At 43.4% G+C, this 24,219-nt stretch overlaps 2 protein-coding genes across 13 annotated transcripts in view; one reads left to right on the forward strand and one right to left on the reverse strand.

The window, feature by feature from the left end:
• Positions 1-832: 832 nt before the first annotated feature.
• Positions 833-13,007, reverse strand: Mrpl35 (mitochondrial ribosomal protein L35). Of its 2 annotated transcripts, none has more exons than XM_052720395.1 (4): positions 12,980-13,007; positions 3,690-3,879; positions 2,556-2,700; positions 833-1,200 (listed from the first exon to the last, which is right to left on the reverse strand). In XM_052720395.1, the coding sequence occupies exons 1-4, from the start codon at positions 12,990-12,992 to the stop codon at positions 1,012-1,014; spliced, it is 537 nt and encodes a 178-aa protein (XP_052576355.1). In that variant the 5' UTR covers positions 12,993-13,007; the 3' UTR covers positions 833-1,011. The 2 variants fall into 2 exon arrangements, with proteins under 2 accessions (XP_052576355.1, XP_052576354.1); XM_052720394.1 differs by lacking the exon at positions 12,980-13,007 and adding an exon at positions 8,579-8,702.
• Positions 13,008-13,154: 147 nt separating this feature from the next.
• The window catches only part of Immt (inner membrane mitochondrial protein), a 44,224-nt gene continuing 33,159 nt past the window's right edge, over positions 13,155-24,219 (forward strand). For 6 of the 11 annotated variants that reach the window (XM_052720378.1, XM_052720379.1, XM_052720386.1 and 3 more), the window contains exon 1: positions 13,165-13,336. In XM_052720378.1, coding sequence (XP_052576338.1) covers positions 13,292-13,336 — 45 coding nt within the window. In that variant the 5' untranslated portion in view covers positions 13,165-13,291. Of the gene's footprint in view, positions 13,337-24,219 lie in introns of all 11 variants that reach the window. The other 5 variants (XM_052720384.1, XM_052720385.1, XM_052720380.1 and 2 more) reach the window with 3 other exon arrangements.

Below are 24,219 nucleotides of genomic sequence, written 5' to 3' on the forward strand. Positions count from 1 at the left end.
CACTCATATACTTAAAATATAAAAATTAAAGTTGAAAAGAAAAATTGGGCAGGGTTTATTGTATAGCCACGTGTTTCAAGAAGGGTATGTGGAAAGGTGATTTACTTTTATGAAAAGCATCTCATTACAATAAATGAATGATAACTGTCATGGACACAAAGAACACAGGACACAAGATCAAAGTACACTGCTACCCTGTGTCACTTCTATGAAAACCACTCAGAGCTGCTTTTTTACTCCACATGAACCTGCTAACTAACAGGGCCCAGGGTGGGATCTCGACCCAAACGAGCACGCTCTACACTGCATGGTGGCATGGATCGGGGTTTACAATGAAAGGGCAAGCTGGCCCACTAAGAGTCCCCTGGCCATCAGAGACAGGAGATGACAAGAGCCGCGGGTTGTCACGTTAAAAGGAACCTCAAAGGTTCAGACTGAATAGTCTGAGGGAACATACACTTTACATAAGCAAAGCCAAGATGGAGAGCGATGGGTAGAGTCACATTCACAGCAGAGCCGAGACATAAAGCTCCACCACTTCCTGCTCCATCCAATTCCACCCTTCCCAAAGCTGCGGATGGAAGTCTCGGGTAGGAGATCAAACTGGTTCCTGAGTTCCAAGGTACTTATTCTTGAAATGCATCACGCATCCTATAGAGGATAGGCACGTAGGATGTCTGTTTAGCATATGCAAGGCCCTGGGTACAACCTCAACTCCACAAAAAGGCCCATTGTTTAAGTGTCTTTTCACGTTTTTCCTCACTCAAGATTCCTTGCAACTAATGGGAATGAAGAAAGCCATTACCATTTTTAGAAAGAATGCACAAAAAAATCAACTTTTAGTTCCATGACCAACTCTGGGAATGTTTAATGCATGGACTTTCAAAGCACAATGGTGGTATTCTATGTTTGTCTATCAGTTGGTACAGTTTACCACATACTCACTTCTACAAGGATGTCATGTACACGAAGATCCACATTCCACAGGGGGGAACCTGTGAAAGCTCTGGACTACACTCGCAGGTTCGTCCGATCATGGTACATCTGGTAAGGATCACCAGCGTACCAGTTGCGCCTCTTCCAGAAAGACGTCGTCATTTTATCTAGGAGTTTACTCTGGGTCTTGTTGCAGAACACAAATTCCCTCAAGCGCTTCTTTCTTGCAGTTGACTTTTTCCATAATTTTTTCTTATAACCAGCCTATGAGATAATGTTACAAAGACATTATAAAAATCACAAAGGCAGCAGGGTGTGGTGGCGCATGCCTTTAATCCCACAGGTGGCTGTGGGTGTCATATTTATAGAGTCCTAATTTACGGTCCTACTCATCCATTAGCATCCTTTAAGATGACTCTGCAATAGGAACACAATGAAACACTAGAAACCTGAGTTTCTAGGTCAGAAATGGAAGCGAGGAATATTATAAAAGTTAGGGACACCTGGGTGAAACCATGGCACAGAAAATACCTCTCCCACCTAGACTTTTATTTTCCTATAAATTAAATTTTGATAAAGCTGGCAAAATGGCTCAGGCAATAAAGGTGCTTGTCTCATAAGCCTGATGGCCTGGGTCGGTTCTTGAACCCAGGTAAAGGTGGAGGGGAAGAAGCCCCAAACCCATGTAAGGTGGAAGGAGAGACTGACTCGACACAGTTGCCCTCTGACCTCCAAATGCATGCTATGGTATGCCCCTACCTAATAATAATAAACCTAGCAAAGTAAATATATAAAGTTAGAGTTTAAAGAAGCAGGACTTTCTGCACAAGACATGAGCTGGAGTGAGTCCTGCTAAAGAGTTTTTCAGGACCTTTATAGTAACCAAGAGTCCAGAACCCAGTAACAGGGACATACAGGGGCTGGAGAGGTGGCCCATGGACTAAGAGCACTTGCTGTTCTTGCAGAGGACCCAGGTTTGGTTCCCAGAACCCACAAGACAGCACACAATCATCTTTAACTCCAGTTCCAGGGGATCAAATGCCTTCTTCCAGCTTCTGCAGGCACCAAGCATGCACGTGATGAACATCACTACATGCAGGCAAACACATACACATAAAATAAACATAAAGAAATCTAAAAACAAACAAAAGAGGGACTAGAAATTAAGGAAAGAAAATCACTCATTTCACACTAAAGGACCTGGCATAATAAATGGGAAAAACTATTTCCAATGGTCCAAAAAGAACTGTCAGAACTGCCATGCAGCTTCTTCTGGACACCTGAGCTACTGCTGACTAGGAATTACAAGCTTGTCTCAATGGAGAGATGAGCTGAGTTGTAATCCACACATTTATCTATAAATTTAAGATAGGGGAAAATCCTTTCAGCCTTTCCAATAGTGACTGCTCCTGCCTTTCTGAAGACTGCCACTCTGAATAATGCTTTACTTTATTCACACCCATGCCCTTTCTCTGCACGAGGATGGACAGAGACACCTGCAAAGTCAGCACCTCGGCGCAACATGAAAGAGCTACTAGTGAGATGAGCGGGCACTCCATGTTCATTTAGTTGCATCTTCACTTCCTGTCTTTCACCCAGATGACAGTACAGAGACTCACCCTTCTCCTTAGCCAAAGACCAGAATGGAGTCGAAGGAACCGATGCACGACCGCTTTTACTGTCTTCCTCTTGCCTTTCCGTGTGCTGCAGTACGTTAGAGTTCTGACCGGAGGCTTCAGGACACTGGGAACCAAGGCGGCCACTCTAAATACAGTTTTGAAAATGTAACAATCAGACTGAAGGGCGAGAGCCACTACACTGCTCCACTGGAACACAGCACATGACTTCAAGTGACACTACAGCACAGAGAAGGGCAACCTTCCCAACTTCAACACCTGCCCTGCAGGGAGAGGTAGAGCCTGTGTAGAGCACATACAAGACTCTAGGTCCAATTCCCTAACAACAAACAAGACCCACCCACTCCATCACTAAGAGAGAATGATCCCACTGTATCTTTATCACGAAGTTCCTTTCTATCTGCCTACCTGAGTATAAACTCTCTGAGGACTTCAGCTTGTTCATCTTTGTGTACTTTCTGCAAGTACAGTGCTGGGTACCTATGGGTGCTTAACTGAGTATCTCCTGACTGACTACCATACAAGCTGAGCCACATAAGCTGAGCATCTCATGTGATCTCTGGTTTGCCAGCCATCTTCCATCTGGAAACCACATGAACAACATGGAAAATGAGCCCAGGAGTGGAGGTAGATATCACTAGGAGAGCACTAACCCAGCACACACAAGGTCTGAGGTTCCTTCCCCAGAGCTGCAAATATTTCTAAAAGGCCGGGCATGGTGGTGCATGCCTGTAATCCTAGCACTCAGGAGATTAAGGCAGGAGGGTGACTACAAGTTCAAGACTACACAACAAGATGGGGGAAGTGCTCTGGGTTGTTCTTCCTGTTCCTGGCATCTAGGATACCAGTCCTATTTTCCTCCTCAGTTAGGCAGTGCATATCATAAACTGCAGGTAGGGCAAGGTTATCTACCTCTAAAATGCCTTGATCACATTTTACAGACTTTGCAGTACCAGGGATAGAAGGAAGAGCCTCACCGATTGGGGGGGGTATGTGAGGGGGAGGTCGGGGAGACGACCACACTGTACCACTGGGCTACATGCCCAGCCTAGGCACAAATATTTTAGAAAATTTTGTGTAAATACTGTTTAAATATGTAATTGGAATGTACTCTACCTATTAAGGACTGTTGCAGTTTGCCCATGTGTCAGGTTTCTGACAGATGTGACAAGTCCTGGAGCAGAGGAAACAGCTGGTATCTGAATATGTCTAAAATGAATGGTGTACAGTGCAGAATTAAGACAAACATTCTTAGCATAGTTCCGATAGGTTGAAGATGCCAAAACATTCAGGGGACGTAATATTCCTGCAAAGAGAGAGAAGAACATGTACTGAATATGCTCTAACAGATGCACCCATATACTATACTGCATGGAAACCAAGTTAGACCTATCAGTAGGTTCCTGAGCTCCAGACACACAGAGGACACTGTTTACCAATTTCATTGATGTATGAGCTACATACAATAAAATTACCTATTTTTATATACACAATGGTTTTTACAAACTTTAGAATTTTACAGATATCACATACTCCAGATTGACATGTCTTAGCTCTATGCCCAGCAGTGAGGAACAAGATATGTATAAGATTAATTGTCCCCTGGCAATTTTATACCACGGGAGACAGCCTCTGCAGATTCAGTGCAATGGCAGGTCAGACACGACAGCTGGACAGACAGTGTGGAGAGAAGGCTCATGAAGAAAACAGAAGAGCTGCTTCAGTTACCCTGACAGTAACAGATCTGCCGGACAGTGACCTCACTTGTAATCTCCACATTGGGAAGTGGAGGAGGGAGGGTCAGGCTTTCCTTTGCTACATGAGACCCTTCCTCAAAAACACAAAACAACACAAAACAAAAGCCAACAAAAAAGATCAACAGGTTCTGGAGAGATGGCCCAGTGGTTAAAAGTGAATACTGCTCTTGCAAAGGACCTGAGTTTGGTTCCCAGGCCTAAATCAGGTGGTTCACACTCCAGGGGATCTGCTGCCTCTGGTCTCCCTCCAGCACCTGCACTCATGTGTGCACGCGTGCGCACACACTCACACACATGCAAACATACACACAAATACACATAATTAAAATAGTACAAATAATTTTTTAAGGAGCTCGGTGATGGCTTAGTGAGTGAACTGTTTGCTACGCAAGCATGAAAACTTAGGATCCCCAGCACCCAAGCAAAAGCTGAATGTGGTGCCACTGTGGTACTGGGGTAACAAAGGGGTAGAGACAAGCTCCTGCTAGAGAAATCCAGGCTTAGTGAACCATCCCATCACAAAAAATAAGCTGAAGAGCCACAGAAGACAATGTTAACATCAAGTCTCCACGTGCACATGTATTGGCATGCACACCCACCCACCCACCCAAACACATGTACACACAAAATAAAATGAAAGGAAAACAAGAAAAAAAATCCTCCAAGAAGGAGGAGAACCCACTTTGGGTAGGACAAGAATATTAGCAAAGGCCTTGGTGCTGAAACAAGTACAGCTAAGGCAAGAGCCGGATCAGCCTGCCACAGGCTGTGGACTGCTCCCCAACCACAGCAGAAGTGCCAGGAACAGGCAGTGGGAAGGAGGCTGGCAGCCAGAAGGTAGAGTTGAGAAGACGGAGATATGTGAACTGGAGGCTATCCTCTTTCTCAATCCTCTCCCCTAGGGCCACTCTGCACATTAGAATCGACCATAGAGTTTACTTCTCTGGTACCTTCTAACCAACTTTAATGTGAGACTCAAGAACATACATGCTAAAAATGATCCATGAGATGAGGGAAATGTCTTAAGATTAGAATTTGGTGATGATTTTGTCGTCAAACTAGATGCATAAGAATTGAGTAATTTAGAGCTAGGGAAATCATCTGGCTGTTAAGATGCTTCCTATGCAAGCATAAGGGCCTGAGTTCGATGCCCAGAATTCATGTAAAAAATCTGGGCATACTTGTAATTCCAACACTGAGAAGGTAGAGACAGGTAGCCAGCCAGCCTAGTCAGTGAGCGCCACATCCCAGACAGAGACCCTGTCTCAAAAAACAAGATGGATTGCTCCTGAGTATGACACCTAAAACTGTCCTCAGACATGTACCTGCAAGCACACACATTTGTACACACCCTCACAAACAAACATACCCATAAATACAAGTATAGTAAATTCTACATCAATAAAGTTAGTTTAAAAAAAGAAAAGTCAAGCCTAGCATTGTGGGAGGCAGAAGCAGGAGATCCCGAGTTTATGGGCTACAAGAGATACTATCCAAAAAACAAATACCAGCAACAATTTGATCCGAGTGTAGAGGCCCATGCCTGCAATCCCAGCACTCCAGAGACAGAGGCAGGAGAATCACAAGTCAGAGGCAGGAGAATCACTACAGTACGAGGCAAGCCTACAGATATATAGCATGCTCCAGGTTAACCTGGGCTACGTATTGAGACCTTTTCTCCAGACAACAAAACTCTACCTAAGCTGATGACCAAGTAGAACAGTAGTCCACTGTCTACTGCACTGATTTCACCAAACAAACGGGACAGTGTGCTGTGTAAGTGACAGCGTTTGAACCAGACGAGTTTTAATTTTAGCTCTACTACTTAGCTGGCAGTGTGAACAGGAGCAAATTACTTAACCTCCCTATACTCATTTTCCTCAACTTTGAATTAGCTAATTGTGGAGAGGATTACAGGAGATAAGACAGTAAAGTGATTTAAGAGGGCTTGGCTCAGAGAAAACATTTAAACAGTGCTAACAGCAAATATCAATGTGCTGAACAAAGCAGGTGTGCGGCCCAAACATCTGGAATCTAAGCACTTGGAAAGCTAAGGAGGATTGAGAGTTTAAGGCCAGACTGGGCTACACAGTGAAGCCCTGTCTCAAAAAAATTCTTTTTCTTCACACCATTCTTTTAAATGTTTTCAGTGGAATTTAAATGCTATAGTGAAGGCCAATGGGAGCCCAACAACTGGAGTTCATTCCTGAGAACCCATGATGGAGAGAGGAACCAACTCCCAAAAGTTATCCTCTGATCTCCATAAGGCTGCTGTGGTATGCACTGCCCCCCTACACAAATAAAAATATTTTCAAAATATATATAATCAATTGATCTATATCATCTATTTTTAAAATGTAAAGGATCAAGGACTAATATCAAATAGATAAAACTAAAAGCCTTTAATCAAAAGGCACTGGATACCACTACATAACCTTTAGATTGATGAAATTATGTAGGTCTTAGGGCTAGAGAGATGATTCAGCAGTTAAAAACACATGTTACGGGCTGGAGAGATGGCTCAGAGGTTAAGAGCACTGACTACTATTCTAGAGGTCCTGAGTTCAATTCCCAGCAACCACCTGGTGGCTCACAACCATCTGTAATGAGATCTGGTGCCCTCTTCTGGCCTGCAGGGATATGTGCAGACAGAACACTGTATACATAATAAATAAATAAATCTTAAAAAAAAAACAAACCAAAAACACATGTTACTCTTGCAAAGGACCAAGGTTCAGTTCCCAGCACCACATGGCAGCTAATCATCTATAAATTCAGTTCCAAGGGATCTTGCACCCTCTTCTGGTCTCGAAGGGCACCAGGCACACATGCAGTACACTTAGGCAAAACACTCACACATGTTTAAAATTTAAAAATAAGTAAATATTTTTTAAAAGTGTATGTCTAATAATAGTAAGTATTAGGGTAGCTATGGAGCTTTACTGCTGAAGTGACAAAATCAGCACATTCCTTTAGAAAATAGTTTATATATGTGCCCTCGGACTAGTAATTCCATAGCTAGTCACACACACACACACACACACACACACACACCCCTTAGTAACATTCTTGCATTCATAAACCAGAATGTAATACCAGTAAGTTTTGTATATCACATCATCCAATCAGGTGTCCCGGCTCTCATCTGTATTCCCAGCACAGAGACAGCCATCCTGGGCTGCAAGAGACCCTGACTTAACAGAGACACCGCCAAGTGAAACCACCCAAATGTCCTTCAGTAGTAGAATACAGAATTGTGGCAGAGTCACATAAGAAAACACAGCAGTGAGAAAGCAGAAAGTTTCATGAAAAACAAACCCCAGGAAAAGGAAACCAGACATCACACTACATACATTATATATAAATTAATGTAAAGTTCAAAACCAGACAAAATACGTTATTGAGAGATGAAGGTATAGTTGCTAAAGTGGCTACAGGAAGAACAGGCAAAGGAGTAATGACTCTGACAATGCACTGGGTGGGAAGGGACTTCAATTGTGTTAGTTACACACATGTCCACTTTAGTTGCTAAACCATTCATGTATGTCATATGAACTTTTCATTACACAGATTTCATAACTCACAAAATGTCCCATTTTTAAACTCTAGTACCTGGAAATTTTATATGGTTACTTTTTTCTTCTTGGCCTTCTATCCTCCCACTGAATTTTATCCCTACAGTATAACTTGTATGCAAGTAACTTACTGATCCCTCCTATCATACTTGAGTAATTTTAATTTTCTACCTGGGTCTGCCTTCACCCCGTATTTCCCCATTGGAGGGGCGTAGTTCAAAACGAATTTGGCCAGTCTTTTGATAATTACACATGGTTCTCAAGTGCACCAGTATACTTCGATACTTCAAGGGCTTGTGTTTAATCCGCAGGTGGGATGCGCCCCATTTATCGCTATAGAACCAGAAATTTAGAGAAATTACGGGACTCTCAAGGTCAAAGGTCGCGAGAGGCGGGCTGAACCTCTAAATCAGGAAAGTGGAGTCTTGGGTGTCACCCTCGCCTCCTCTACCTCAGTCTCAGGTCTGCTTCCTAGGGCAGGGTGGACGCGGCGAACGCGGGCCACGGAGGCGACCGTGCGAGGTGTCGCACACACCACCCCAGGGCACGTTCGCAGCAAACCTCCGACCTCAAATCATCCCGCTGGTTTTTCTTTCCCCGTTAACTTCCAAACTAAGCCCACTCCCTCCCGCGCCAGTTCTTTTCTCTGGGAAGATGTCAACGGAGCACTGACCTGAAGCAGCTCTTAACGCACCCGTGAAGACGGAGGCCGCCATCTTGCCACCTGCCTACGGTGGCTGCCGCGGACTTAAAACCAGAACAAGAGGAAAAGAAACGCAGCGGGGGCGGAGCCAAGGGGAACAGGCGTGGCCAAGGTCAAGCTGTCTGGACTGTGTCTTTATACCAAGTTTTACCCTAAACCGCAGTCATTCTAATTATTTATTTTGTGTTCGTGTGTTTGGGTCCGTGCATGCCACCGCGTGCTTATGGAGGTTAGAGGAGAACTTGCAGGAGTCGGTTCTGTCTAAACTCCTCCTTTTTGAAACAAGGTCTCCCCAGATCCCCAAGGTGACTTTGGAACTCCTGGGCTCAAGTGATCTTACTTCCAGTATAGCTAGCTGACAGCAAGGATTACAGTCGCTGCCGCTGAGCCAGTATGGGTTGTGTAAAGACTCTAAAAAGAAAATTTAAAAACAGCAAAAGCTAAGGTGAAAAAGAAAAGTCCAAAATACCAAAAAAAAAAAAAAAAAAAAAAAAAAAAGAAAAAGAAAAACACAGGACTCATTTAGAGAGAGGTTGTTCAACTTTGGCCCCAGGGCTCTTATGCTCTATTGAGGAGCTAGCAGCGGGGGACATACATACACCTAAAGTAACAGCCCTACAGCTGGTAGAGGCAGGAGGATCACTATGGGTTATACAGAAGACCTCAAAAAATTATTGAAAAATCCAAAGAGCTTTAATTTGTATGGATTATATCTACTGGTATTTGCTATACTAGAACTTAAAATTGGGGAAAAAAATAAAAGTACTATCACAGTGACTTTGCCATAAATTTACTACCATAGCTAGACCAGAGATCGGAGATGAATTCTAAGGTCTAAAAATCAAGCTATACTAAGGCTATGATCCTGGAAGCTCTAGAAGAGTCCTTTCCTTTGTTTTTATCCAGTTTCTAAGATCTGTCCGCAAACCTTGGCTCATGAATGCTGTGTATTTTCAAAGACAGTGTCTCATGCCTCCCTTTCCTCCTTCAATCTTATGATCATACTAGGCCTACCCAGATGGTTTCCTCATCTCAAAATTACTTTATTTTTGGTACTGGGAATTGAACTCACGACTCTCACATGCTAAGAATGCCCTCAATCGCTGAGCTACATCCAGGTCCCAAGATTCTGGTTTTTTTTGGTTTTTTTTTTTTTTGGCTTTGTATTTGTCTTGTTTTTTGAGGCAGGAATTCTCTGTGTAGCTCTGGTTGTTTTGGAACTCACTCTGTAGACCAGGCTGGCCTCAAACTCACAGAGATCTGCTTGCTTCTGCCTCCCGAGTGCTGGGATTAAAGGTGTGCATCACCACCACCCGGCTTTCATTCATATAATTTAAAATAATTCCTCTGTGGTCATTACCCTGTAGTCTCTGATTCAGTTCTTATCTCCAGGTTCTGTTTTGAATTCCTGCCCTGACTTTCCTCAATGGTCTACCATGACACTGACATGTAAGTCAATAAATACTTTTCTCCCCAAAATTGGTTTTGGTCAGCGTTTTATCACAGGATCAACAAAGCAAACTACAACAGAGGCCATTCTGGTCTTGCAGGGGACCTGAGTTCAATTTTCTTCTTTTTTTAAATATATATATATATATATATATATATATAAAACTTAATTTTTACTTTCTGTGCATTGTGTTTTTCCTGCATGTGTATCTGTGTGAATGTGTGTCTGTATGTGGGTATGCACATGTGAGTGCCAGTGCCCATCGGAGGTCAAGAGGTGTTGGATGCCCCTGGAGCTGGAGTTACAAGCGGTTTTGGACCACCTGATGTGGATGCTGGGAATGGAACTCTGGACTTCTGCAAGAGCAGTGTATGTTCTTAACCACTGAGTCATTCTCCATCTCTCCCTACCCCGCTTAGCTTGCTTTCTTACAGAACCCAAGACCATCCGCTAAGGGGTGGCACCATTCATAGTGGGCTGAGCCTTGCTACATTAATCATTAGTCAAGAAAATGCCCCCAGAGACATGCGTACAGGGCAGCCTGCTAGAGACCATTACTCCATTGAGGTTCCCTCTTCCCAGGAGACTGTGTCAAGTTGACCAAAACCAGCTATCACAGCTCTTACCTACTGAGCTGTCTCTGTAGCTCCTCCTCCTCTGAGACAGGGTCTCAAATACTCCGAAGTTCACAGATTGCAGTCAACTGTGATCTCCAGGGATCTCTCTTCACCTCCCCAGTGATAAAGTTACAGACAATTAGTGCCATCACACTCAGCTTTTTTTTAAAAAAAAATTTATTTTATGTATATGAATGCTCTATCTGCATGGTTGTCTTTATGCCAGAAGCATCAGATCCCACTATAGATGGTTGTGAGCCACCATGTGGTTGCTGGGAACTGAACTCAAGACTTTTGGAAAGGTAACCAGTGATCTTAATGGTTGAGCCATCTCTCCAGTCCCTACCTTTTTTTTCAAGATTTATTTTTATTTTGTGAATGAGTATTTTGCCTGCATATGTCTGCACCACATGCATGCAGTGCCCACAGAGGCCAGGAGGCAGCACTGCATCACTGGAACTGGAGTTACAGATGTTTGCAAGCCATGGAGTGGGGTGGTTTGCACACAGGACCCTCAACCTTGGTCTCTGAAAGAGTAGCCAATGCCCTTAACCACTGACCCATATCTCCAGATCTAGAGATTTATTTATTTATTGTATTGTATCATGTGTGCCTGCGTGAGTTTATGGATACCACATTTGTGCAGGTACCCAGGCTCTCCTGGAACTGCAGTTACAAGAGATCATGAAGTGCCTGATGTAGGTGCTGGGAACCAAATTCAGAAGCCCTGTAAGAGCAACAAGTGCTTGCAATTGGTAAGCCATCTCTACACACACACACACACACACACACAAAGTGCAGATGCCTGTAGATGACAGCTTTTACATGGGTTGTGGGGATCCAAACTGAGGTCCTCACATTTGCAGAGCAGGCTTTGCTGAATGCACCATCTCCCCAAGAAAGGAAGGGTTAAGGACATGGTTAAATGAAAAATCAGATCTCTTTTAAGATTTATTTTTATTATTTTTAATCATATGTATACATCTGTGTCTTGAGGACAGAGGTGTTGGATTCTCTGGTAAGTTACAGGCAGCTGTGAACTTCCTGCTACTGGGGCTGGGAACTGAACAGGTCCTCGGCAAGAGTATATGTCTTAGACGCTGGACCATCGCTCCAGCCTCTAAGAATTAGATCTTAAAGCTAAGGAGATTGTCTGTAGTACAAAGTGCCCATTGGTATAAATAAAGCAGCCCAACAGTCAAGAGTGTCTGAGAAGTTATCACACTGGCACGTACTAGCACAGCAGCTAGTTGGAGCTGGACTGCTACATTTCCTAAGAACAGGGTAAGACTACTCAGAGGCTGTTAATTGATGACATGACCAAGATTGGCAAATAGATACTAAAATGCCCTAAAAAGCACCGAATAGACAGAACATTCTAGGTATACAGAACATAAGAACAGTTTAGATAAATTTCAAATCCATCCCTGTCTTTTGAGACTCGTAGCCCAATCCTGTATCAACCTGACATTACAGGTGTGGACCACCACACTGGACTTCATTTCTGTATATTAGAAACAAGAATAAAAGTGCAACCAACCTGTACCATGTTGTAACAAATCACCTGCACTTGAAAGTATTTTGCAAACTGATTTGTTTTTCGAAACAGCATCTCACCATGTAGCTCTGGCTGTCGTGGAACTATGTAGACCAGGCTGGCCTCGAACTCAAGAGACCCACCTGCCTCTGCCTCCCTAGTTCTGGGATTAAAGGCGTGCACCACTACGCCCGGCCTCAGATTTTTAAATAAATTTTTTTTGTTATCATGATAAAATAACCACATACATAATTATACTGGGGTTTACACTATTACCGATGGTCAGTATTTAACACACTATACGATGACTACAATCTCAAGAGTGCTTGGAATAGTCTTCCAACCCATCCCAAGGACTGCGACCAAAATCATCTTTGTAAAATAAAAGTGACAGAGAAAGCGGTGTGATTTAAGTAAAAACCAGAACTTAGAATCTGGGTTCCTATCCGTCCTCTACTATTTAAAGAGACACCAGGAACACATATTCTGCCCCAAGATGCCTCCAGTCCTTTCACCCATTCTCCAGCAACCCCCTGAAAACAAAAAACCTGTGGGCATGCGTATACCACAGCTCCATAGAGGTCAGAGGACAACTAGCAGGAGTCGATTCTCTAGTGCCACCATACGGGTCCCGGGGATCGAACTCGCGTCGTCAGGGTTGGGAGCAAGCGTCCCTACCCGAGTCCCCTTTGCTTTAATTCTAAGAGTCATAGTAGTCCGTTTTCCGCCTAGTCGAACCTCACACCCGGCTCTCCCTGCGGGCTCACCTAGTAACCCCATTTCTTAGACAAATCAGCGCCTAGCGCGACCCGGAAGGAGAACCCGCCCTTCCGCCTCCTACTCGCCAATCACCGCGGGGCTCTCCTTTTCGCAGCCGAGGTGAGGCCCACCCTCCGGGAGCCGCCTCGTCTGGACCAGGACGGGAGGAGGCGCGTGCGCAGTGGCGTCGGCGGCCCTTCCGGTGCGCAGGGCGCAGACAGGGTGTACGGACGCGGGCACGCACACTAGCACGCACGCCCTCCTCTCGTGCCGCCGCGGTCGTTCCCGCGTACACCAGCAGCGCCGTCACTTCGGCAGAGATGCTGCGGGCCTGTCAGTTATCTGGCGTGACCGTCGCGGCGCAGGTGAGCGTGGGGTCTCCCCGAGGGGGCGCGTGGTCACGCCGACTGCAGCCTGCCAACGGACAACGGGAGAGAGGCATCCATGATGCGCAGTCCCTGGGCCGAGGCGCGCCGAGAGTCCCAGGGCGGGAAACGGAGGCAGCCCACTAGGGCGGCCGCTCGACTGGAATGACTAGAGCCTTATTGCTGAAGGAGCGGGCTGGGGTGTGGAGCGCTCGCGGGGAGGCGGGTGTGCTGCTGAGGCGTGGCTGCAGGGACCTGGGGTCCAATCACTATCTCGTTGATTCAGTCTCGGGCCAATCCTGGCCCCTGGCGTCTGGGGTCGCCGGTTGGGCACGTGATCGGTTTCCAATCGTGAAGGTCGGGGCGGGAGAACTACAATTCCCAGCAGGGATTGCTTCTCAGGGCTTGTTGCATCTTTAATAAGCATATTCCTGGACTGGTGGAGAGCCTGCGGTTTAGGGGTCAAGGTTGCAATTAACCTGGATGGGTTGCTTTTGCTTTTGTAGTCGACAGCACCTTTGAGCTATTCTTACTCTACAATAAAAAGTGAAAGATTTTTCGTTTCTGGAGCTTAAACTTCTGGTGCTTGAGGAAGGACGGAGTCATGACCTTGTGCTCATTTCTAAGATTAGTTTGGGGATCAGTGTCTCTAAGCCCTTGGAACCGTGCCTGGCATTCAGGTATCTTAGGCATCCTGTTTTGCTTTTTTTTTTTTTAATTTTCATAAATATTAGTATAACTTCCTACCGTTGACAGTAAAAACCCTGTTTCCATTGCTCATATCAGGAAATTAATACTTTGACCTAAGGTGAGAAAAATGCTGCGACTCGAGCAGTAATTGGATAACTGGGTCCTCTAGAGATGATAGAAGTTAAGTAGTTTTGGTTTTGGTTTTTCCAGACAGGGTTTCTCTGTGTAGCCTTGGCTGTCCTGGAACTCACTCTGTAGACCAGGCTGGCCTGGAACTCAGATTCGCCTGCCTCTGCTTCCCTAGTGCTGGGATTAAAGTTGTGCGACACCACCACTTCTGTCCCTGTCTACCAGGTTCTTGCATAGGGAAATGAGACTCGTGTTAGTTTTCTGTTGGTACTTATCAAACAGCACACATTAAGCAGCATGTAACAACACCCCATTGATTATCTTACAATTTTTTTTGTTGTTATCTAGACATTAGTGTTGTAGGGTTTCAGCTTAGTCATACAAAGCTTTAAGAAGTATTAGCCATATTGTGAGTCTCATGTGAAGATAAGTATTTTTTCCTTTCTCCAAACTCATACTTAGCAAAATTGAAGCCCCTTCAGGTGTTGTATTAAAGTTCCCATTGTCTTCCTATTCTTGAAGACAGCTGCTCTCAGCTTTTAGAACCGGCTAGCAATTTCTTGCCACAAGGCACTTAGAGGCCATTCATAACATGTACTTTTGCTGTCACCATGTGCTTCTGTCTTTAACTTAAACATCTCTTCTCCATCGTTGATGTTTTGTTATTAGGCTAGGCCCACCTGGATAACTTTCCTAAATCAGAGTTCTCTTTTGGGTATCTCAATTAGAGAATTAAACATGAATGATACTCTCTCAGCAAACATTTTAAAGTTTCCTGAAATCATAAAATTCATAGGTTTATTGACATTATCTCTTCATTCATTCTATAGTGTTTGATATTGTTGCTTGTTTTTGTGTGTATGAGAGAGAGTGAGCGTGAGCGTGAGCGTGTGCGTGTGCGTGTGCGTGTGTGTGTGTGTGTGTGTGTCTGTCTGTCTGTCTGTCTGTAGAATGATTGATTTATAAGGGCTGAGTTTACATAGTTAATGGGAGTTGGTAAATCCAGAATCTGCACTGTGAGCTGGCAGAGCAGAAACTGAGAAAGCCAGGTGCTGTTGCAATCTCAGGCCAGCAGTATGGAAACTTAGGAGAGCAGCTGGCGCAGCTCCAGTCCAAAGGCCCTGTAGCAGGGAAGTCCTTGCTTTTTATGCTAGACAGACCTTCAGCTGTTTGCCTGAAGCTCACCCATGTTATAGAGGGCAGCCTGGCTAAGCCTCTCCCACACATAATACTTGGAAGTAGTCATTTGCACATGTCATACTCATTTGATCTAAGCCAAAATATTGAGAATTAATGTTATAAGCTTTCTTTGCTTATACCTTAAAAGAAGAGGGGTGGGGCTGGAGAGATATTCAATGGTTAAGAGTGCTGGCTGCTTTTTCTTCCAGAGGGCCTGGGTTTCATTCCCAGCAACCGTGTGGCAGACAACTGTAACTCTAGTTCCTAAGGATCTGATGCCCTCTTCTGGCCTCTGCATACACATGGTACATAGAGACACATGTTGGCAAAACACCTATATACATAAATAAAAGTAAAGTAAAAATTTGAAGTGTCCTAATTCTGTTTGTCCTTATAAATATATTTACAGTGTTTTCTTTTGTTACTTAAAAAGTTTTTATTTAAAATGTTTTTTCATGTAATCTGTTTTGATCATATTCTTTCCTCTCCCCTAGCCCTTCTCCACCCAACTTCATATTCTTTCTCTCAACAAAACAAAAACCGGGGAAAACAACAAAAAATAAACAGAAAAGGACAAACTTAAAAAAAAAGGTAGAAGCCCCAAGTGCTAGGATTATAGTTGTGCATTATGGTACCTGAGTTGCAATAATTTGTAGTGTAAAATGTTCATTTATCTTAGACTTATCATTTTGAATATTCAGACTTGTTTTGATAAGTTTACCCAATTACTGAAACGTGTTACAATTATAGCATTTTCTGATTTCAATGTAAAAATGCTATATTTCACCAAAATGTCATTTCAGGCCATATTCTTCATATCTAAAATATGAGTTGTTCTTCTTTGACTAAAAAATGAAATTAACAGGGCTGGAGAGATGGCTCAGCAGTTAAGAGCACTTGCTGCTTTCAAGATTGGAACTGGATTCTCAGCACCCACATCCAGAAGTTCACAGCCACCTGTAACTCCAGTCCCAGGACTCCAACGCCCTCTTCTGGCCTCTGCAGATACCTGCACACACACCGCAAAAAATAAACCTTTTTTAACAGGTTAGCAGCAAGACAAATGATAATCGAAATGAAAAAAAAAAAAGTAGAAGAAGCAAATAATAACAACAACAACAAAACAAAAAGCACACAAACACAAAACATGGACTCTAGTTTGTGTTAGCCAACTACTCCTGGGCATGAGGCTGCCTTGCAGTGTAGTTGATATACCCAGTGGCACTCCATTGGAGAAAAAGATTTTTTCCTTTCCCAGCAGCTGTCGCTTCCAAAGAGCCTCTTGGTTAGGGATGGGACTTTGTGTCTCTTTCCTCTTCTCAGTGCTGAGATTTGGTCTGGTTTGAACCTGTGCAGGTGTTGTGTGTCACAGTCTCTGTGTGTCATATGGACATCAGTCTTGTGTCTGGAAGAGGCTGTTCCTTGGAGTCATCCACCACTTCTGGCCCTTAGAATCTTTCTGCGTCTTCTGCAAGGAAGTCTGAGACTTGAGGGGAGGGGTTTCATACAGACATCCTATGTAGGGCTGAGTGTTCCAAAGTCTCTAACTCTGTGCACGTTGTCCAGTTGTGGGTCTTTGTTAACTACTATCTACTGCAAAAGAAGCTTTCCTGATGAGGGTTGAGTGATGCTCTGGTCTATGGGTAGAACGGTGTCAATGGGAGTCATTTTATTGCTATGTTCCTTTAGCAGATAATAGTAGTAGGTTTTCCCCCAGACCCATGACCTGTCTGGTTCCGGGTTCTTAGCCACTTTAGCAGTGTTGTGAATGGGTTCCTCTGATTTCTGGCTTCTGAGAGCACTGCACATACATGGTACACAGATACACATTCAGGCAAAACATCCATACACGTAGAATAAAAACAAATCTTTAAGGAAAAAAAAGGAAGACTACTGTTTTGATGGTGTTTAAGACCAAGACTGAATCTGTCTGTTAGTGAAGCACCTGTCAGCCACACATGCTGGAAGGTGGTTCAGTCGACCTGTGCAGCCCGCTCTTTGCTCCTGCTCATACTTCATCCTGTTTATTATTCTTCTGTTTCCTATCTATCTCCTAAAGGTCATCTCAAAAATGTTGGGCCTGGTGATACAGTTCAAGGACAAAAAGAATAAAGAACTGGTAAAGAAAAACACTTGAGAACGATGAAAAGACCTAAAACACTTTACTAAAAAAGAAAAGAAAATGATTTTTAAAAATACATGTAAAAAAAAATCAAAGATGTTGAGGCCCAGGGCCTCTAGACCATTTTTATAAACACACCTTACATAATGTAGTGTACCTGAGTGAGAAATAATCTAAAAGGTATTCACACATGTGAAGGGAATACTGAAGTATCAAATGTTGGTTTTGGTTATACTAATTAGTACCTATCGTTTCCATAACCAAAAGAACTTCTTTCTGTCTTAGATACAAAAGGTTTTTCTCAAGGTACTTTGTTTTTGTGGGATGCTACTTTTTAATTTTAGTAAAGAATTGTATATTTTATTTATATTTTTTAAAGATAAGATCTCACTCTGGCCAGGTTGGTATTTGCTTTGTAGTCTAGGATAGCTTTGAACTTGTGACTGTCTTCCTTGTAGGATTATAGGGGTATACCTAATAACATGATTGTCACCCTCTCCCCCTTTCCACCTCCTCATCTTTTAAAAATTAGATTTGTTCATTTTATTTTATGTGAGTGTTTTTCCTGCATATATGTATATGTGGCATGTGTCTGCTTGGTGACAGTGAAGTCAGAAGAATATTGAATTCCCCTGGAACTGGAGTTCTAGATGGTTTTGAAACACTATGTGAGTGCTGGAAATTGAACCCTGGATTCATTGCAAGAGCAACAAGTGCTCTTAACCACTGAGTGATCTCTCTAGTCCCCCTCGTTTTTTAAAATTTAAATTCAAAACATTTTCTTTATTTTTATTTTATGTGTATGAGTGTTTTGACTGCATGTATGTCTATGCACCACATGTGTGCACGCAGATCCCCTGGGACTGGAGTTACAGATGGTTGTAGCTGCCATGTGGGTGCTAGGAATCGAATCCAGCTCCTCTGGAAGAGCAGACGGTGTTCTTACCCACTGAGCATCTCTTCAACCATTCCATTCCGTTTTATTTTTATTTTGTACGTGTGTGGGTGAGTGCATGCCACAGCACACATGTTGAGGTCAGAGGGAAACTTATGAGAATTGTTTCTCTCCTTCTATCATGTGGGTCCCAGAGCTCAAACTCAGGGTGTAGTCAGGCCACTTCAACCTGCAGAGTCAGTTTGCCGCCTTAGCTTTTTCAGATAGTCTCATGTTATCTAGGCTGCCTGTTTAGCTGAGGATGACCTTGAAATCCCAAGTCTCCTGCCTCTACCTCTGATTTTCTTTTTGGTTTTTTGAGACAGGGTTTCTTTGTGTAACCTTGGCTGTCCTAGAACTAGCTCTGTAGACCAGGCTGGCCTCGAACTCACAGAGATCCACTTGCCTTTCTCTCCCAAGTGCTGAAATTAAAGGTGTGTGTCACCACTGCCTCTGCTTCTGCAGTGCTGGGATTACAGTTGTGTGTCACCACTCCTGGCTCTTATGAAATATTTTAGCTGTAGGAAAAGTTTAAATTGTTGCATATAAAAATGGTCATTAATAGTGTTAATTTCATCAGCCAGCAAATGTGGAATCTAGAACCCTGGCATAGGATTCACAGGAGACTTTTCTATAGTGCCTGTCTGTTTTCAGGCTATTTCATTATTTGATGATTTCTTTATGTATTCTCTTGCATGGTAAAGCTGAGGAATTAGATATTTTTCTTGGCTTTTGTTTGTTGAAGCATGTTTCTGTAGGTTAGAATCATTGGTGCTAACCTTACGACATTTATTTCGAGGTTATGTGTCAAGACAAATTACTGTCCTTTCTACATCATAGGCCATTAATAAAATGGAATCCTAAAATTAAGAAGGGGCCTAGAGAGATGGCTCAGCAGTTAAGAGCACTGGCTGCTCTTCCAGAGGACCTGGGTTCAATTCTCAGCATGAACATGGCAGCTCACAACTGTCTGTAACTCCATTACCAGGGGATCTGACACCTTCACACCAATGCACATAAAATAAATTTAAATAAATTACTAAAATTAAGAAGTAGTCGATATGTTGTGTGCCAAAATAGAAGGTTTGGGTTATGTAAAATAGAGATGCTGCTTCAGAGAGAGCAAACTGGAGGCAAATCTTATACTTGACAATGACTTAGGCAGGTGTGACACAAGCCCCAAAAAGTATTTTCGAAGCTGGGCATTGCAGTGTGTACCTATAGGCCCTAGCATTGGGGAGGTAGAGGCAGGAAGATCAGGAGTTCAAGATTGTGCTGGGGAGATGACTCAGCTCAGCTTGCACACCAGCATGAGGACCTGGGTTCAAGTTCCTAGCACATACATAAAGAGGAATGTAATCCCTTTGCTGAGGAAAAGAGGGCGGGGATTCATTAAGCTCACTGGCCAGCCAGTCTAGCTCCAGATTCGGTGTGTGTCTCAAAAATTAAAGGGGAGAGCCATTGAAGAATATATCTGACCTTGCCCTCTGTCTCCACATGTATAACTGCATGTATCTGAGCAACACACATGTATACATACATAAACATGTGCACATACGAATACAAATCCCAAACAACAACAGTGTGCTGGTTGACACAAACCTAGGTATATCTGGGAAGAGTAATTGAGTAATTGCCTCTCAGATTATCTTATGAAGCATTTTCTTGATACATGATTGATGTGGGAGGGCCCAGTTCATCATGGGTAGTTCCATCCTTAGGCAGGTAGTCCTCGGTGATAGAAGAAAACAAGTTGAGCAAATCATGGGGAGCAAGCCAGTAAACAGCATTATTCATGGTTCTTGCTTCTGCTACTGCCTGAGTTCATGTCCTGACCTCCCTCAGTGATTGTGATAGGTATGTGAAAGTCAAATAAAACCTTTCCTTTCTAAATTGCTTTTGGTCATGGTAGTTCTTTGTTTTTTCCTTTGAGACAGGGTTTCTCTGTTTAACAGCCCTGCCTGTCCTGGAACTTGCTCTGTAGATTAGGCTGGCCTCGAACTCACATCTGCCTCTACCTCCCAGGTGCTGGGATTAAAGGCGTGCAGCACCACTATCTGGCTGGTCATGGTGTTTTATCACAGCAATAAAAAGCAAATGAGAATAAAGAAAAATTGAGTCATCTTAGGTTACATAGGCAGTTTGAGTCTAGCCTGGGCTACATGAGACACTGTTTCAAAAAAAAAAAAAACGAGAAGGATTCCATCAAATTAAAAATTTTATATCAAAGCAGTGATGGTTTAAAATGAGAATGCCCGTCGCTGCCCCCCCTTCCCCCACCTGCCCCAGGCTCATATATTTGAATACTTGGTCTTCAGTTAGTAGAACTGTTTGGGAGGGATTAGTAGGTATAGCTTTCTTGGAAGAGGTGTGTCACTGGAAGTGGGCTTTGAGGTTTCAAAAGTCCAGGCTGTTCCCAGTTAGCTTTCTCTGCCTAGTGCCTGTGGATCAAGATGTAAGCTCTCTCAGCTATTGTACCATACCTGCCTGCTTACTGCCATCCCCCCCCCCCCCCCAGGACAGTCATGGACTCACCTTCTGGACCTGTAAATAAACGTATTAATCATGGTATCTCATCATAGCAATAGAAAATTTACTAAGGTAAAAGGATACTCAAGAGTGAAAAAATGAGGGACTGTTTCAAATATATGATAAAGTTCTGGTATCTAGAAAATGCAAAGAACTCCTACAGCTTAACAAGAAGCTAACTCAAACACTATGTGGTGGCACACAACTTTAATCCCAAAATTTGGGAGGCAGAGGCAGATTGATTTCTGAGTTCGAGGCCAGCCAGTTCCAGGCCAGCCAGGTCTACATAGAGAAACCTTGTCTCAGAAAACAAACAAAACAACAACAATAACAACAAATTGTGTAGGACTTGAGTAGCCATTTATGCAAAGCCAGTATATGAAACATGGGAAATTGCCCAGCATCATTGATCCTAGGAAATAAAAGTCAAAGCTAAATGATGTACTATGCTCCTACCCATTCTTAGGATTTTAACAGATAGGAGTACAATAACAAGATGCTGGTGAGAACATACATTGGAACCCTCAAACATTGCTGATGGGAGTATAACTATGTAGCTGCTTTGGAAAACAATTTGGAAAGCCTGGAACAGAAGGCAGTATATTGTATTATTTCTTTTTTAGGGATTATCCAAAGTAGACATTCATAGAAACAAAAAGCAGGTGTTAGCTGCCAGGGGTTAGGGAAGAGGGGAGAATGGCAGGAGGGATGTGTGGGACAGCTTACTAGAGCCTAGGCTTCCCCTGTAGACTGATGGAAGCCTTGTGTGATTTCTAGAACTTGGTAGTGTGATGGTTATTATTCGACCTTATTAATGTACTCTATACCACTGAATGGTTCAGATTATGACTGTTTAGTGAAATTTACCAAACACAGAAATAAAACCTGCCAGTGAGTGTTTGCAGGTGGTCAGAGAGGCAGAGTTAGACAGACATTTCAGACTTAGGGAGTCAAAGACAGAACAGCGTGAGTTTTAAAAAACAGGGTGATTGCAACTGATTTAAACCTATCAAACATGCTTAAATCCATGAATTTAAAACAGTATTGTTTTGGAGCAGATAAAAGCACCTGCTGCCAAGCTTGCTGACCTGAGTTCAGTCCAAGGGAACCACATGGAAGGAGAGACCAACTCCAGTAAGTTGTCCTCTGACCTCCATACCTGTGCACATGCCTACACGTACAAATAAATAAATGTAATGGAAAGTGTATTAGGGGGCTGAGTTAAAAGCACCTATTGCTCTTGCAGAGGAAAGGGTTCAATTTCCAGCACCCACATGGTGAGGACTCACAACTGAACGTAACTCCAGTTCCAGGGGAGCTGCTGTCCTCTTCTGCTCTGTATAGGCACCAAGCATGCACATGGTACACATACATACATGTTGATAAAACACACATAAAATAAATTGAATAAATCTAATAAAAATTTTTAATAGAAAAATGTATTTAAAAAATATGGTTCTGCTTAACTAGCTATGTCACAAGTTCCTTGAGTCGGGGGAAATGACAGCATTGTTTGCTGCTTCTGTTGTAGTTTTTTCTGGGGTCAACTTAAAACAGTGCCTGAGACTCGTCGTTTCCCAGTGTTCCTTACTCTCATTGCTTGGTTGCTGGTGCTGACTCAGCAGAGACTGCTGCTTTGGAACTCCTGCTTGGGGCATCTCTGTTTTGGGATTTCCTCACAGCTTAGCAGCGGGTTCTAAGAGCAGAATCAGGCAGAACCCATATCCATTTATGTTGTAGTCTGAGAAGCCACAGAGCATCACTTTCACTGCCCTCTGTTGGTGAATTATTAACCAAGCCTGCCTTTGCACCTCCCCCACCCCGTCCCCTCTTCCATAACCCCTGGCAGCCACTATCTATTTACTGTTTCTATGACTTTGTCTATTCTGGATAATCCTCACAAAAGAAATCATACAGAATCAGGGAAGGGCACACAGAATTCATGTTTGATAAGGAGCAGTACGTTTCTAGAAGAGCATTTGGCACATCTGCATAGTTACAGTCAGTATTACAAAATGCACTCAATCTTATTTTTTGTGAGGGTGGAGGCTAGAACAACAGATACCCCCACCCCGCAACCAATGTATGGTCAGCCCTATTTTTGTGGAGGTGGGAGCTAGAACAACTGATACCCCCTCCCCGCCACAATGTATGGTCAGTACTGTGTAATGCACTCAGGCCTATTTTTGTGGAGGTGGGAGCTAGAGCAACTGATTACCCCCATGTACAGTCAATATTGTGTACTGCACTCCGCCCTATTTTTCTGTGGGGGGGAGGGCCTGAGCAACTGATATTCTTTCCCCATTGCAACCCTCCCTAAGACCCACCATAGTGTCAGCACTAAGACCAGGATCTTATCATTTTAACCAGATCTTAAAATGGGTAAGACATCTTTGATTCAGCCTTAAAGTTCTAACCCTCCTTCAGCTTTGTTCTAGAAACCAGAGTACTAATGTCATCTGCTTCCTATTCTCTGTCAGGATCTACTGGGATGACAGGCACAGGATAATCTCTGTGGATAGTTTCTTTCAAAAAAGCAGACAGCAAGAGGTACCAGCAGTCACAGACAGTTCCATAACAAATTGGGAATCTAGCTGGGTATGATGGCTGATTCTTTGATCGGCGGTAGTTCCTGATGCTGGGATTGTTTCTGTGCAGTTTTCAGTTCTCCCCTTTGGGTTCATGTTTTCACATCTCCTTCCTTTCCAGAAAATGCAGACTGTTCGCACCTAAGTCAGAGTGGAGGCTGGCTCCTTTTCTCTTGGAACATCCAGCACCTTCTTTACATTTTTTGTTTTGTTTTTCTTCTGTTTAAATTCAGTCTAGGTTGTTCTTCATCATGTATTAGTAGTTAGGCTTTGGTGTTGCTGTGACCAGATAGATATCTAAGGTAAACAAGAGAGGGAAGATTTATTTGGTTTACTGTTCAGAGAGCTCAGTCCACCTTAGCCTGTGGTTCTTGGGCCCGTGGTGAAATGGAATGTCTTGGGAATGGGTACAAATATGTGACAGAGGAGATTTTTACCTCATGGTGCACAAGAAGCAAAGAGGATTCCATGAAAGGACTTGGACAAGGCACATTTCCTCCAGTTAAGAAAGCTGACGGAAAATCCCAGTGGTATTCAAGAAATCAGTACCATATATGACACTTGGAAGTGCCAATTGAGTCTGATGATTGATTCTCTTTTCAAAATATTAAAGGTTGCTTGTGTGTGATCCTAGCACTTGGGAGTTGGAGTCAGGAGGATCAAGAGATCAAGGCCAGTCTGGGCTGTGTGATACTCTGTCTCACAAGACGAC

This window comes from Peromyscus californicus, unplaced genomic scaffold (genome assembly GCF_007827085.1).
Source record: "Peromyscus californicus insignis strain IS unplaced genomic scaffold, ASM782708v3 Scaffold_6__1_contigs__length_162567912, whole genome shotgun sequence".
In the NCBI taxonomy this organism is placed as follows: domain Eukaryota; kingdom Metazoa; phylum Chordata; class Mammalia; order Rodentia; family Cricetidae; genus Peromyscus; species Peromyscus californicus.

What these genes read in the sequence shown, in the direction of transcription:
- Mrpl35 (XM_052720394.1), bottom strand. Translation starts at nt 8,621, where the DNA reads ATGGCGGCCTCCGTCTTCACGGGTGCGTTAAGAGCTGCTTCAG. An exon ending in TGCGTTAAGAGCTGCTTCAG is followed by an intron (nt 3,880 to 8,578) that starts GTCAGTGCTCCG and finishes CTCTCTTTGCAG; the next exon opens with GAATATTACGTCCCCTGAAT. An exon ending in GTCTTTGGCTAAGGAGAAGG is followed by an intron (nt 1,201 to 2,555) that starts GTGAGTCTCTGT and finishes ATTATCTCATAG; the next exon opens with GCTGGTTATAAGAAAAAATT.